The sequence below is a fragment of the Hemitrygon akajei genome, chromosome 13 (genome assembly GCF_048418815.1).
Source record: "Hemitrygon akajei chromosome 13, sHemAka1.3, whole genome shotgun sequence".
Lineage (NCBI taxonomy): Eukaryota > Metazoa > Chordata > Chondrichthyes > Myliobatiformes > Dasyatidae > Hemitrygon > Hemitrygon akajei.
In genome coordinates this window covers 31,492,229-31,505,313 of record NC_133136.1, presented here as the reverse complement: position 1 = coordinate 31,505,313, position 13,085 = coordinate 31,492,229, and the positions used below count along the sequence as shown (strand labels likewise).

The 13,085-nt window shown below is 41.4% G+C and overlaps 1 protein-coding gene across 4 annotated transcripts in view; it reads right to left on the bottom strand.

The window, feature by feature from the left end:
- The window catches only part of LOC140737735 (urea transporter 2-like), a 139,504-nt gene that overhangs the window by 60,971 nt on the left and 65,448 nt on the right, over positions 1–13,085 (bottom strand). For 3 of the 4 annotated variants that reach the window (XM_073064322.1, XM_073064324.1, XM_073064323.1), the window contains exon 2: positions 6,038–6,145. In XM_073064322.1, coding sequence (XP_072920423.1) covers positions 6,038–6,145 — 108 coding nt within the window. Of the gene's footprint in view, positions 1–6,037; positions 6,146–13,085 lie in introns of those variants that run through there. The other variant, XM_073064327.1, reaches the window with a different exon arrangement.

Genomic DNA, 13,085 nt, shown 5'->3' with positions numbered 1-13,085 from the left:
GTTTAGCACCAGTGACAAAAAGGCAGTCCTCAACTCAGATTATTTGATCATGTGTTTGGTGTGGATTTTGGATGGGTAGGATCCAGATGGATTCAAATTTGATCGATGCCTTAGCACAATTGTGCCAGAGCAAGTGAGAATCTCTGAAATTGACTAACAATAGCATGATAGAATTTATTGGAGACTAATCGATGCAAAACCTCTGTTGTACTTTCATAGGGCAAAGTCTGCTATTTAACCATGTCCAATTGCTTCATTTTCAGTATTGTTCATTCACGGGTTGCAGATATCACTGTCAAGGCCAGACTTCATTGAACTATCCCGAATTGCCTTTGAGAAAGAGGTCATGATCTGACTCTGAACCAGTGCAGTCCTTCTGTTTGTAGAAGTTATGCTGGCACCTGTTACAACAATCTTTATTCAGAAGTGCCGAGTAGATTATTCATCTCAGCCTCCTCCAGAAGTCCCCAGCATTGCAGATTTCAGTATACAGCCAAACCAATTCACTCCACGTGATATCAAGAAATGGCTGAAAGCACTGGATTCTGTGAAGGCTATGGGCCCAGACAAAACCCCTACAATAGTCCTGAAGACTTATGCTTCAGAACTTGCCGCACCACTAGCCAAGCTTTTCCAGTACTGCTACAACACCGGCATCTACCTGGCAATATGGAAAATTGCCCAGATATGTTCTGTACACAAGAAACAGGTCAAGTCCAACCCAGCCAGTTACTGCTCTATCAGCCTACTCCCAACCATCAGCAAAGTAATGGAAGGGGTCATCAACAGTGCTATCATGCAGCACCTACTCAGCAATAACCTGCTTACGGATGCCCAGTCTGGGTTCCGACAAGACCACTCAGCTCCTGACGTCATCACCACCCTGGTTCAAACATGGACCAAAGAGCTAAATACCCGAGGTGAGGTGAAAGTGATAACCCTCAACACCAAGGCAGCATTTGATTGAGTATAGCATCAAGGTGCCCTAGCTAAAATGGAGTCAATGGGAATTGGGGGAAAACCTCTGCTGGTTGGAATCATACCTGACACAAAGGAAGATGATTGTGGTGGCTGGAGGTCAATCATCTCATCCTCAGGACATCATTACAGGAGTTCCTCAGGGAAGTGTCCTAGGACCAACCATCTTCAGCTGCTTCATCAATGATCTTCCTTCCATCATAAGATCAGAAGTGGGGATGTTTGCAGATGACTGCACAATGTTTTGCACCATTCATGACTCCTCAGATAGTGAAGCAGTTCATACCCAAATGCAGCAGGGACCTGGACAATATCCAGACCTGGGCTGACAAATGGCAAGTAACATTTGAGCCATGCAAGTGCCAGGTATTGACCATCTCCAACAAGAGAGGTTCTAACTATCATCCCTTGACATTCAGTGGCATCACCATCTCTGAATACCCTAGTATCAACATTCTGGAGGCTACCATTGACAGGAAACTGAACTGGTCTAGACAAATAAACACTGTGGCTACCAGAACAAGTCAAAGGCTAGGAATTCTGTGGCGTGTAGCTCACCTCCTGACTCCCCAAAGCCTGTCCATCATCTACAAGGCTCAGGTCGGGTGTGTAATGGAATACTCGCCACTCGCCTGGATGAGTGCAGCTCCATCAACACTCAGGAAGCTTGACACCATCCAGTACAAAGGCAGCCCACTTGATTGGTACCCCTTCCACAAGCATCCAATCCCTCCACCATCGACGAACAGTTGTAGCAGTGTGTACTATCTACAAGATGCACTGCAACAACACACCAAAGTTCCTAAGGCAGCACCTTCCAGACCCATGACCACTACCATCTAGAAGGACGAGAACATCAGATACCTGCGAACATCACCACTTGGAAATCCTCTTCCAAGTCACTCACCATCCTGACTTGGAAACTATCACCATTCCTTCATTGTCGCTCCGTCAAAATCATGTAATTCCCTCCCTAACAGCACTGTGGGTGTACCTATGTCTTGTGCTGCATGTTATGAAAGATCTTTGAAAATTCCATATACAGTACATTAGCTTTTAAGTAACATCTGCAACCTTATATCATTCAAATGAATGTGTTTGTATCTCTTTCACCAGCATAACTGGCATGAAAACTATGGAGCTGCATGTGAAGTTCATTCTCTCCCCCAGCTGACATCTGAGTTCCAGGTGTAAAAGTTGGATCCAACTTAAACTGTGATGAGCCACACACAAAATGCTGGAGGAACTCAGCAGGCCAGGCAGCATCTGTGGAAAAGAAGCACCAGGGGAGGTGATACTTACCATTCACATTTGAAAATGTCAGTCCATGGCCTCCTCCATTGTTGTGATGAGGTCACACTCGGGTTGGGGGAGCAACACCTTATATTGCTTCTGGGTTGCCTCCAACCTGATGGTGTGAACATTCATTTCTCAAACCTCTGGTAATTGCCCCTTCCATTCAACATTCCCCATTCCTATTTCCCTGTCTCACCTAATATCCTTACCTGCACAACACCTGCCTCTGTTGTTCCTCCCCTTTTCTTACTTCAATGGCCTTCTATCCTCTCCTGTCAGATTTCCCCCTTCTCCAGCCCTGTATCTCTTTCACCATTCAACTTCCTTGCGCTTTACTTCACCCCTCCCCCCACTTCACCTTCACTTTGTGGTTCCTCCTCCCCTCCCCTCCCCTCTACTTTCTTACTTGTACCCCTCATCTTTTTTCCCCAGTTCCAATAAGGGGTCTTGGCCAGAAACATCTTTTCCATAGATGCTGCCTGGCCTGCTGAATTCCACCAGCATTTTCTGTGCTTTGCTTCAGTTTCTAACATCTACACATTTTCTCTCGTTTGTGATTAAACTGTGATGAGTATTTCATTGGCCGTTCTCCAGAGTCATTGTGTAATGGGCTCTTCGGACCTGTGCAGGGCACTGGAGAGTGCTGTACTTTGATGCTTTTAGAGCAGCTGAGCTAGTTAATTGTGTTTAACAATTGTCATCAGTCATTCAGAGTTTCCTGTGTTTTTCTTAAGTGACTTGCTCTTTGTAATGCGGTTTCCTGGTGCCTTCTGTTGAAGCTTGTTTTAAGTTTCAGTTTATTTTAATAGGTTCAGGGACACCACCATGGGTAACAAAGGAAGTCCAAGCCAACATAAAAGCCAAAGAGAGAGCATATAATAGAACAAAAATTAGTGGGAAGTTAGGGGATAGGATAGCTTTTAAATACCAACAGAAGGCAACTAAAGAGGCATTAAGATGGAATACAAAATTAAGTTAGCCAATAATAATAAAGAGGATACCAAAAGTTTCTTCAGTTATATAAAGTTTAAAAGAGAGACAAGAGTGGATAGGCTGGAGAGGTAGTAATGGGGGACTAAGAAATGACAGATGAACTGAATAAGTATTTTGCATCAGTCTTCACTGTGGAAGACACTAGCAGTATGGTGGAAGTTCCAAGTGTCATGGGTCATGAAGTATGTGAAGTTGCTATTACTAGGGAGAATGATCTTGGGAAACTGAAAGGTCTGAAGGTAGATAAGTCACCTGGACCAGATAGTGTACACCCCAGGGTTCTGAAAGATGTGGCTGAACAGATTGTAGAGGCATTAGTAATGATCTTTCAAGAATCACTAGGTTCTGGAATGGTCTGGAAGACTGGAAAATTGCAAATGTCACTCCACTCTTCAATAAGGGAGAGAGGCAGAAGGAAGGGAACTATAGGCCAATTAGTCTGATCTCAGTGGTTGGGGAGACGATGGAGTCGATTATTGAAGATGAAATCTCCAGATACTTGGAGGAACATGATAAAATAGGCTGTAGTCAGCATGGTTTCCTCAAGGGAAAATCTTGCCTGACAAATTTGTTGGAAATATTTGAAGAAAACAAGCAGGATAGGCAAAGGAAAATCAGTTGATATAGAGGATTTGATTTTCAGAAGGCCTTTGACAAGGTGCTACACATGAGGCTGCTTAACAAGTTGAGAGCCCATGGTATTACTGGAAAGTTTCTAGCATGGATAAGGCAGTGGCTGATTGGCAGGAGACAAAGAGTGGGAATAAAGGGAGCCTATTTTGGTTGGCTTCTGGTGACTAGAGATGTTCCACAGGCGTCTGTGTTGCGACCAATTCTTTTTACGTTATTTGTCAATAATTTGGACGATGGAATTGATGGCTTTGTTGCAAATTTTCAGACAATATGAAGATAAGTTGTGAGGAAAGTAGTTTTGAGGAAATAGAAAGAAAATACAGAAGGATTTGGACAGATTAGGAGAATGAGCAAAGAAGTGGCAGAAGGTATATAGTGTCAAGAGGTGTATGGTCATGCAGTTTGGTAGAAGAAATGAAAGGGTTAGCTATTTTCTAAATGGAGAAAAAAATACAAAAATCTGAGGTGCAAAGGGACTTGTGCATGGTTCTCTAAAGTTAAATTTGCAAGTTGAATCTGTGGTGAGGAAGGCAAATATGAAGTTAACATTCATTTCAAGAGGACTAGAATACTAAAGCAAGGATGTAAAGTTGAGACTTTATAAAGCACTGTTGAGGCCTCACTTGGAGTATTGTGAGCAGGTTTAGGTCTCTTATCTTAGAAAGGTTGTTCTGAAACTGAAAAGGGTTCAAAGGAGGTTCATGAAAATGAATCCTGGATTAAACGGCTTGTCAGATGAGAGCTTTTGATGGCTCTGGGCCTGTATTCACTGGAATTCAGAACAATGAAGAGTGACCTGATTGAAACTAATCATATGGTGAAAGACCTTGATAGAGTGGATGTGGAGAGGATGTCCCCTATGGTGGGAGAGTCTAAGACCAGAGGACACAGCCTCAAAATAGAGGGGTGCCCTTTTAGAATGGAGATGTGGAGGAATTTCTTTAGCCAGAGATGGTGATTCTGTGGAATTCAATGGCATAGGCAGCTGTGGAAACCAAGTCTTTATATATATTTAAGGCAGAGGTTGATAGATTCTTGACTGGTCAGGGAGAAGGCAGGAGATTGGGGCTGAGAAGAAAATTGGATTAGCCAAATGGCCTAATTCTGCTCCTATATCTTACGGTCTTACAGATTCCGTGTTAATTGTTTTATTTAAGTGGATGCCCAGTTAATGCTAACCAGAGGGTCTTAGTTTTGAGAATATTACTTCCTGTGGTGTTGCTTGGCTGAGCCACCCATGTTCTTATGACTAAACTCTTGTTGCCGTCTCTATGTCAGAGCTCTCTCTTTCCTTTGCACTTGGGTTCTGATTTTGCTGGGGCATATCGTGACACTTTGGCCAGAGGGAGGTGAGTTTTGGCACTTCACCACATGAACTTTAACTGTGTTAAATTCTGATATGCTGCCCACCTCATTGCTGCCGCCATCCTATTCTGCATCCAAGACTGTACTCTCAGAATTCAGTGGAGGAGTGATAGCCTCTGGGACTTCCCATCTGTCACATGGGCATATCTGCTCACTGAATCTGCGCCAGATTGGACCTGATGCAGGTTCAGCGACACTACTTGTTTCAGTGGAGAGAACCACTGAAGGGGAAAAGTAAATTTCTGATTTGGAGGCTAACAACTACTATATGCATTTCCATTGCTAAATTGACTAAGACCAGGTTCTCTGTGGAAGTTTTGTATTGGGGTAACAAATGTAGGGGATGGATGAATGGTGTGAAAAGGGAACAGTTATCTGTAGAAATTTTATTTCAATATTTCCAGGTAAAGAAGAATAATTTTGCAGATTGGATCAAAAAGATAAGTGGGTATTTCATTTAAACTCATACAATAGCTGACTCTCTGAAATAAATTAAACAATTATTTCAAATTTATGAAAAATGCTGCAAGTCTACAAGTTATAGATTGCTATGATTTTAACTCGGATCATTTGTTACTATTGCCCTTATGCACAACATCTGTTGCTTATCATATCTATAGATAATATTGTTAAAAACAGGAATTTGCTCATGTTATTAGAAGTGCTTTAGCAGTCTCCTTGATGTGAAACTTTGACCCTTTTCACTCCAAAATGATATTCAAAATTTTTATGACCTTTTTTTTGAAAGTAAGTGACCAAAATATTCCCATACCTTTGGGCTAATTCCTTTCCTGAGATCTATACTGACACCACTCTGAATAATCGTTGCCTTATCCAGCGTGACCTCTGTGTTCTGACAATCCATTTCTGGAGTTGTTTCCTGATGAAGAAATTGAATTCAAATTTGAAGTTTGTAAAATTGAGAAAACACATGCAGTGCCTATAAAAAGTATTCACACCCCCTTTGGAAGATTTCATGTTTAATCGTTCCACAATATCGAATCACAGTGCATTTAACTTGGCTTTTTTGACACTGATCAACAGAAAGAGCCTCTTGCATGTCAAAGTGTAAACAGATCTGTACAAAGTGAGCTAAATTAATTAAAAATATGAAACAGAAACTAATTGATTGTATAAGCATTTTCCCCCTTCAAGTCAGTATTTAGTAGATGCACCTTGAGTCTATGTAGATAGGCTTTGCACATCTGGACAGTACAATTTTTTCGTATTCATCTTTAAAAACTGCTCAAACTCTGTTGGATTGCATGGGATCGTAAGTGAAATCCAGCCACAAATTCTCAGTTGGATTGAGGTTTGGATCGTGATTTGTCCATTCCAAACCATTAACTTTGTTGATTTTTAGCCATTCCTGTGTAGCTTCAGCTTTGGCATTTTCAGCCTCTCACTGCTAAAGGTGAAAGTTCCCACTTGCTTCATAATTGCAACAATTATACCAGTGCCTAAGAAGAATAATGTGAGATGCCTTAACGACTATTGCCCAGGAGCAGTCACAACAACAATGATGAAAGGCTTTGAGAGGTTGGTCATACCAAGACTGAACTCCTGCCTCAGTAAGGACCTGAACCCATTGCAATTTGCCTATCGCCACCATAGGTCAACAGCTACTGGTTTATACTGGTAAAAATTGGCAGAAACCTGTTTATACTGGTAAAAACTGGTAAACACTGGTTTATACTGGTAAAAACAGGTAAGAACTGGTTTATACTGCTAAAAACTGGTTTATACTGGTTTATACTGGTAAAAACTGGTAAAACAGTTTATAATGTTAAAAACTGGTTTATACTGGATTATACTGGTATATAATGGTATAAACTAGTTTATACTGGTAAGAACTGGTTTACTGGTAAAAACGGGTTTATACTGGTAGAAACTGGTAAAAACTTGTAAAAACCTGTTTACACTGGTAAAAACTGGCTTATTCTGGTAGAAACTGGTAAAAACCTGTTTATACTGGTAAAAACTGGTTTATACTGTTATAACCTGGTTTATACTGTTATAAACTGGTTTACACTAGTAAAAACTGGTTTACACTGGTAAAAACTGGTTTACACTGGTAAAAACTGGTCTGTACTGGTAAAATCTGGTTTATACTGGTAAAAACTGGTTTATACTGGTAAAACTGGTTTCTACCGGGAAGAACTGGTTTATATTGGTAAAAACTGGTTTATCCTGGTAGAAACTGGTAAAAATGTGTAAAAACCTGTTTACACTGGTAAAAACTGGTTTATACTGGTAAAAACTGGTTTATACTGGTTTATACTGTTATAACCTGGTTTATACTGGTTTATACTGTTATAAACTGGTTTATACTGGCTTATACTGGTAAAAACTGGTTTATACTGTGAAGAACTGGTTTACACTGGTAAAAACTGGTTTATACTGGTAAAATCTGGTTTATACTGGTAAAAACTGTTTTATATTGGTTTATACTGTTATAACCTGGTTTATACGTTTTACCAAAAGAGCTGTTCACTTACGATCCCCATGCAATCTGACAGAGCTTGAGCAGTTTTTAAAGATGAATACGAAAAAATTGTACTGTCCAGATGTGCAAAGCCTATCTACATAGACTCAATTATACAATCAATTAGTTTATAGCTTCACTGAAATTTGAAAACTAAAGACATAGACCGAATATAAAATTAGTTAGAAATGTATATGGACCATTTCTGAAGACGTTATCTTGCTGCTTGATCAAAGGAAAATACTCAGAGTGAATGAACATTTCTAAATTTACATTGTAAAAGTGCACGTGTCAACTACTAAGATTCCATTGAAGACCTTAGGCATATTAGCATGTTTTAATAAATTTCCCTAGTGAGTTTTCTCTCAGACCTCTTATAATGTGTGATGCATTTAAGGAAATAATTCACCATTTTATCAATCAATAACTTATAGAACATAGTACGTTACTGCATACTACAGGGCCTTTGTCCTACAATGTTGATTTGGTTTTTTAACCTACTCTAACACCAAGCTCTCCTTTCCCTCCTTCATCGCTCTCCTTTTTTCTCTCATCCATGTGCCAATCTAAGAGTTTATTAAATGACCATAATGTATCTGCTTCTACAACCACCCCGGCAAGTCATTCCAAACACCTACCACTCATTGTGTAAGGTTACAAAGTAAATTTTATTATCAAGGTATATATGGGATTCATTTTTCTGTGAGCATATTCAACAAATCTAGAGAAAAGTAACTATAAACAGGATCAATGAAAGATCAACCAGTGTGCAGAAGACAACAAACTGTGCAAATACAAATATAAATAAATAGCAATAAATAATGAGAACATGATTAAAAGAGTCCTTAAAGTGAGATCATTGGTTGTGGGAGCATCTGAATGGACAGGCAAATGAGCGTAGATATCCCCTTTTGTTCAAGAGCCTATTGCTTGAGGGGTAGTGACTCTTCTTGAATCTGGTGATGTGAGTCCTGAGGCTCTTGCACCTTCTACCTGATGGCAGGTGTGAGAAAAGAGCATGGCCTGGGTGGTGGCAATCTCTGATGATGGATATTAGTTTTCTATAACAGCGTTTCATGTAGATGTGCTTAATGGTTGGGAGGGCTTTAGCATGATGCACTGGGCTGAATTCACTAATTTTTGTAAGATTTTCCATTCAAAGGCACTGGTGTTTCCATACCATGCCATGATGCAGCCAGTCAATACAATCTGCACTGCACATCTGGAGAAGTTTGTCGAAGTTTTAGATGTCATGCTGAATCTCCTCAGACTCCTGAAGAAGAGTCTTTCTTTGCAATTACACTTACATGCTGGGTCCAGGACAGATCCTCTGAGATAGTAACGCCCAAGAATTTAAGAACTTATCTCTGACATTCTCTGATACTTTCCTCCAAACTCCTTAAAATTCTGCTCCCTTGTATTAGCCATTTCCACTCTGAGAAAAAATCTCTAGATATCCACTTGATCTATGCCTATTAACCCCTCATCCTGTTTCACATCAAAGAGGAAAACCTTAGCTCGCTCAACCTACCTTTATAAGACATGCCCTCTTCTCCCAGCAGCATCTCCTCTGCACCCTCTCTAACACTTTCACATCCTTTCTGTAATGAGGCAACCAAATTTGAACGCAAAGCTGCAAAATTACTTCACAGCTCTTGAACTAAATGCACCAACTAATGAAGGCCAACTCACCATACACGTTATGACAACGCTATTAACTTGTGCATCAGCTTTGAAAGAACTATGGATGCGGACTCCAAGATTCCTCTGTTCTTCCACATTGCTATTAAGCTTGTATTCTGCCTTCAAATTCGACCTTCCAAAATGAATTACTTCATACTGTTATGACTCCAGCCCCCTCCTTTGTGAGAATCGCAAGAGCCCTAGTGAAGGGGGGGGGGGGGTCAATGACCCAAGAGAGAGAGCGACGTGATGAATTGGACTCAGGAGAGTGAGGGAGAGACCTCCAGGATTTGGAATGTGGTCTGGCCTCTCAGCCAGACAAAAGCCACGGAAATGGCCATTGTCTCTTGGAGACACCTTTGTGGAATGGGGACTGGGTTACGTGCAAGCCCTCAGGGCAACGTGGGCTGGGAGATGAGGAGAGATTGCCTCACCCCACCCTGATTGACAGCTACAACCCTGCAAGTCCCGATAAAAGGTGGGCTGCCGAGGCGGCCCCTCAGACGCACCAAAGAGACACACTAAGAAGACACGATAGCGCTTCCCGTCGGAGCGGGAAGCCATTTTGAAGGAAGCCACGTGCGTTAGATTCCGGATCGGGAGTCTGTGGCTGAAACCAAAGGAAAAACCATTTTTAACTAACAACAGGGATTTGCTTCGCAAAGACAATGGGCAAGTGTTCCTTTCTCTCACCAATCCCTCTCTCCAACACGTGAAATGCCAGCGGTTCTCAAACGGAAAAGCCTGCAGATTTCTGAGTGACTTTTATATTTCCATTGGACTCAGTATTATCCCCTAGACAACGATAGAGCTTATTTCTGATTGATTATTACTATACCTGCGCTTTAGATTGAGTATTGACGACGTATATGATCTGAATGTTTTGTATTAACCATACGTTTGTGCCCCTTTATAAATAAAAAAAAGTTTGAAAATAGTACCATCAGACTTCAGCGGACCTCTCTATCTTTGCTGGTAAGCCACCCAGTTACAGGGTACGTAACAATACTTTTCCAGGTTGAACCCCATCTGCCTCTTCTTAGCTCAGCTCTGGATCCTGTCAATGTCCCACTGCAAACAGCCCTCTGCACTATCTCCAACTCTATGAAACTTAGTGTCATCTGCAAACTTACTAATCCACTTTTTCACTTCCACAGCCAAGTCATTTATAAAAATTGCAAAGAGCAGGGGTCCTAGAATTGAACCCCGTGGAGACACCACTGGTCACTGACCTTCAAGCTCAATACTCTCCTACAAGTGTTCCTGGATCCTATGCCTTTTGAGTCTACCATAGCAAAACTTATCACAAGCTCTACTAAAATCCATATACACCACATCCACTCTTCCACCCTTAACAATGTGCTTTGTCAGATCCTCAAAGTATTCAATCAGATTCATGAGGTATGAATCAGAATCAGGTTTATTATCACCAGCATGTGTCGTGAAATTTGTTAACATAGCAGCAGCAGTTCAATACAATACATAATATAGAAGAGGAGAAAAAAAAAATAAAATAATAAGTAAGTCAATTACAGTATATGCATATTGAATAAATTAAAAATCATGTAAAAAACAGAAAAATATATATTAAAAAAGTGAGGGTTCAATTTTCATTTAGAATTGGATGGCAGAGGGGAAGAAGCTGTTCCTGAATTGCTGAGTGTGTGCCTTCAGGCTTCTGTACCTCCTACCTGATGGTAACAGTGAGAAAAGGGCATGCTCTGGGCGCTGGAGGTCCTAAATAATGGACAATGCCTTTCTGAGACAACGCTCCTTGAAGATGTCCTGGGTACTTTGTAGACTAGTACCCAAGATGGAGCCGACTAAATTTACAACCTTCTGCAGCTTCTTTTGGTCCTGTGCAGTAGCCTGCTACACTACCCATACCAGACAGTGACGCAGCCTGTCAGAATGCTCTCCAGAAAACATCTATAGAAGTTTTTGAGTGTATTTGTTGACATGCCAAATCTCTTCACACTCCTAATGAAGTATAGTTGCTGTCTTGCCTCTCATCATCTTATACATCTCTATCAGGTCACCCCTCATCCTCCGTCGCTCCAAGGAGAAAAGGCCAAATTCACTCAACCTACTCACATAAGGCATGCTCTCCAATCCAGGCAACATCCTTGTAAATCTTCTCTGTACCCTTTCTATGGTTTCCATATCCTTCCTGTAGTGAGGTGACCAGAATTGAACACAGTACTCTGTGGGGTCTGACCAGGGTCCTATATAGCTGCAACATTACCTTTCAGCTCTTAAGCTCAGTCTCACGGTTGATGAAGGCCAATGCACTGTATGCCTTCTTAACTACAGAGTCAACCTGCATAGCAGCTTTGAGTGTCCTATGGAGTTGGACCCCAAGATCCCTCTGATCCAACACACTGCCAAGAGTCTTACCACGATGAGAAGCATTGATTGTGTGGATAATCAGAGGCTTTTTCCCAGGGCTGAAATGGTTGCCACAAGAGGACACAGGTTTAAAGTGCTGTAAAGTAGGTACAGAGGAGATGTCAGGTCTAAGTTTATTTTTACTCAGAGAGTGGTGAGTGCGTGGAATGGGCTGCCGGCAATGGTGGTGGAGGCGGATACGATAGGGTCATTTAAGAGACTTTTGGATAAGTACATGGAGCTTAGGAAAATAGAAGGCTATGGGTAAGCCTAGTAATTTCTAAGGTAGGGACATGTTCGGCACTGTAGGTTTTCTATGTTTCTATTAATACTATATTCTGCCATCATATTTGACCTACCGAAATGAACCACCTCACACTTATCTGGGTTGAACTCCATCTGCCTCTTCTCAGCCCAGTTTTGCATCCTATTGATGTCCCACTGTAAACTCTGACACCCTTCCACACTATCCACAACACCTCCAACCTTTGTGTCATCAGAAAATTTACTAATCCATCCCTCCACTTCCTCATCTAGGTCATTTAAAAAATCCTGAAGAACAGGGGTCCCAGAACAGATTCCTGAGGCACACCACTGGTCACCGACCTCCATTCATAATATGACCCGTCTACAACCACTCTTTGTCTTCTGTGGGCAAGCCAGTTCTAGATCCACAAAACAATGTCCCTTGGATCCCATGCCTCTTTACTTTCTCAATAAGCCTCGCATGGGGTGCCTTATCAAATGCCTTGCTGAAATCCATATACACTACATCTGCTCTTCCTTCATCAATGTGTTTAGTCACATCCTCAAAAAATTCAATTAGGCTGATAAGACATGACCTGCCTTTGACAAAGCCAGCTGACTATTCCTAATCATATTATCCCTCTCCAAATGTTCATAAATCCTGCCTCTCAGGATTTTCTCCATGAACTTAACCAAACACTAAAGTAAGACTCACTGATCTATAATTTCCTGGGCTTCCTCTACTCCCTATCTTGAATAAGGGAACAACATCTGCAACATTCCAATCCTCCAGAACCTCTCCCATCCTCATTGATGATGCAAAGATCATCACAAGAGGCTTAGTAATCTCCTCCTTCACCTCCCACAGTAGCCTGAGGTACATCCCGTCCAGTCCCAGAGACTTATCCAACTCGATGCTTTCCAAAAGCTTCAGCACATCCTCTTTCTTAATGTCTATATGCTCAAGCTTTTCAGTCCACTGTAAGTCATCCCTACAATCGCCAAGATCCTTTTCCAT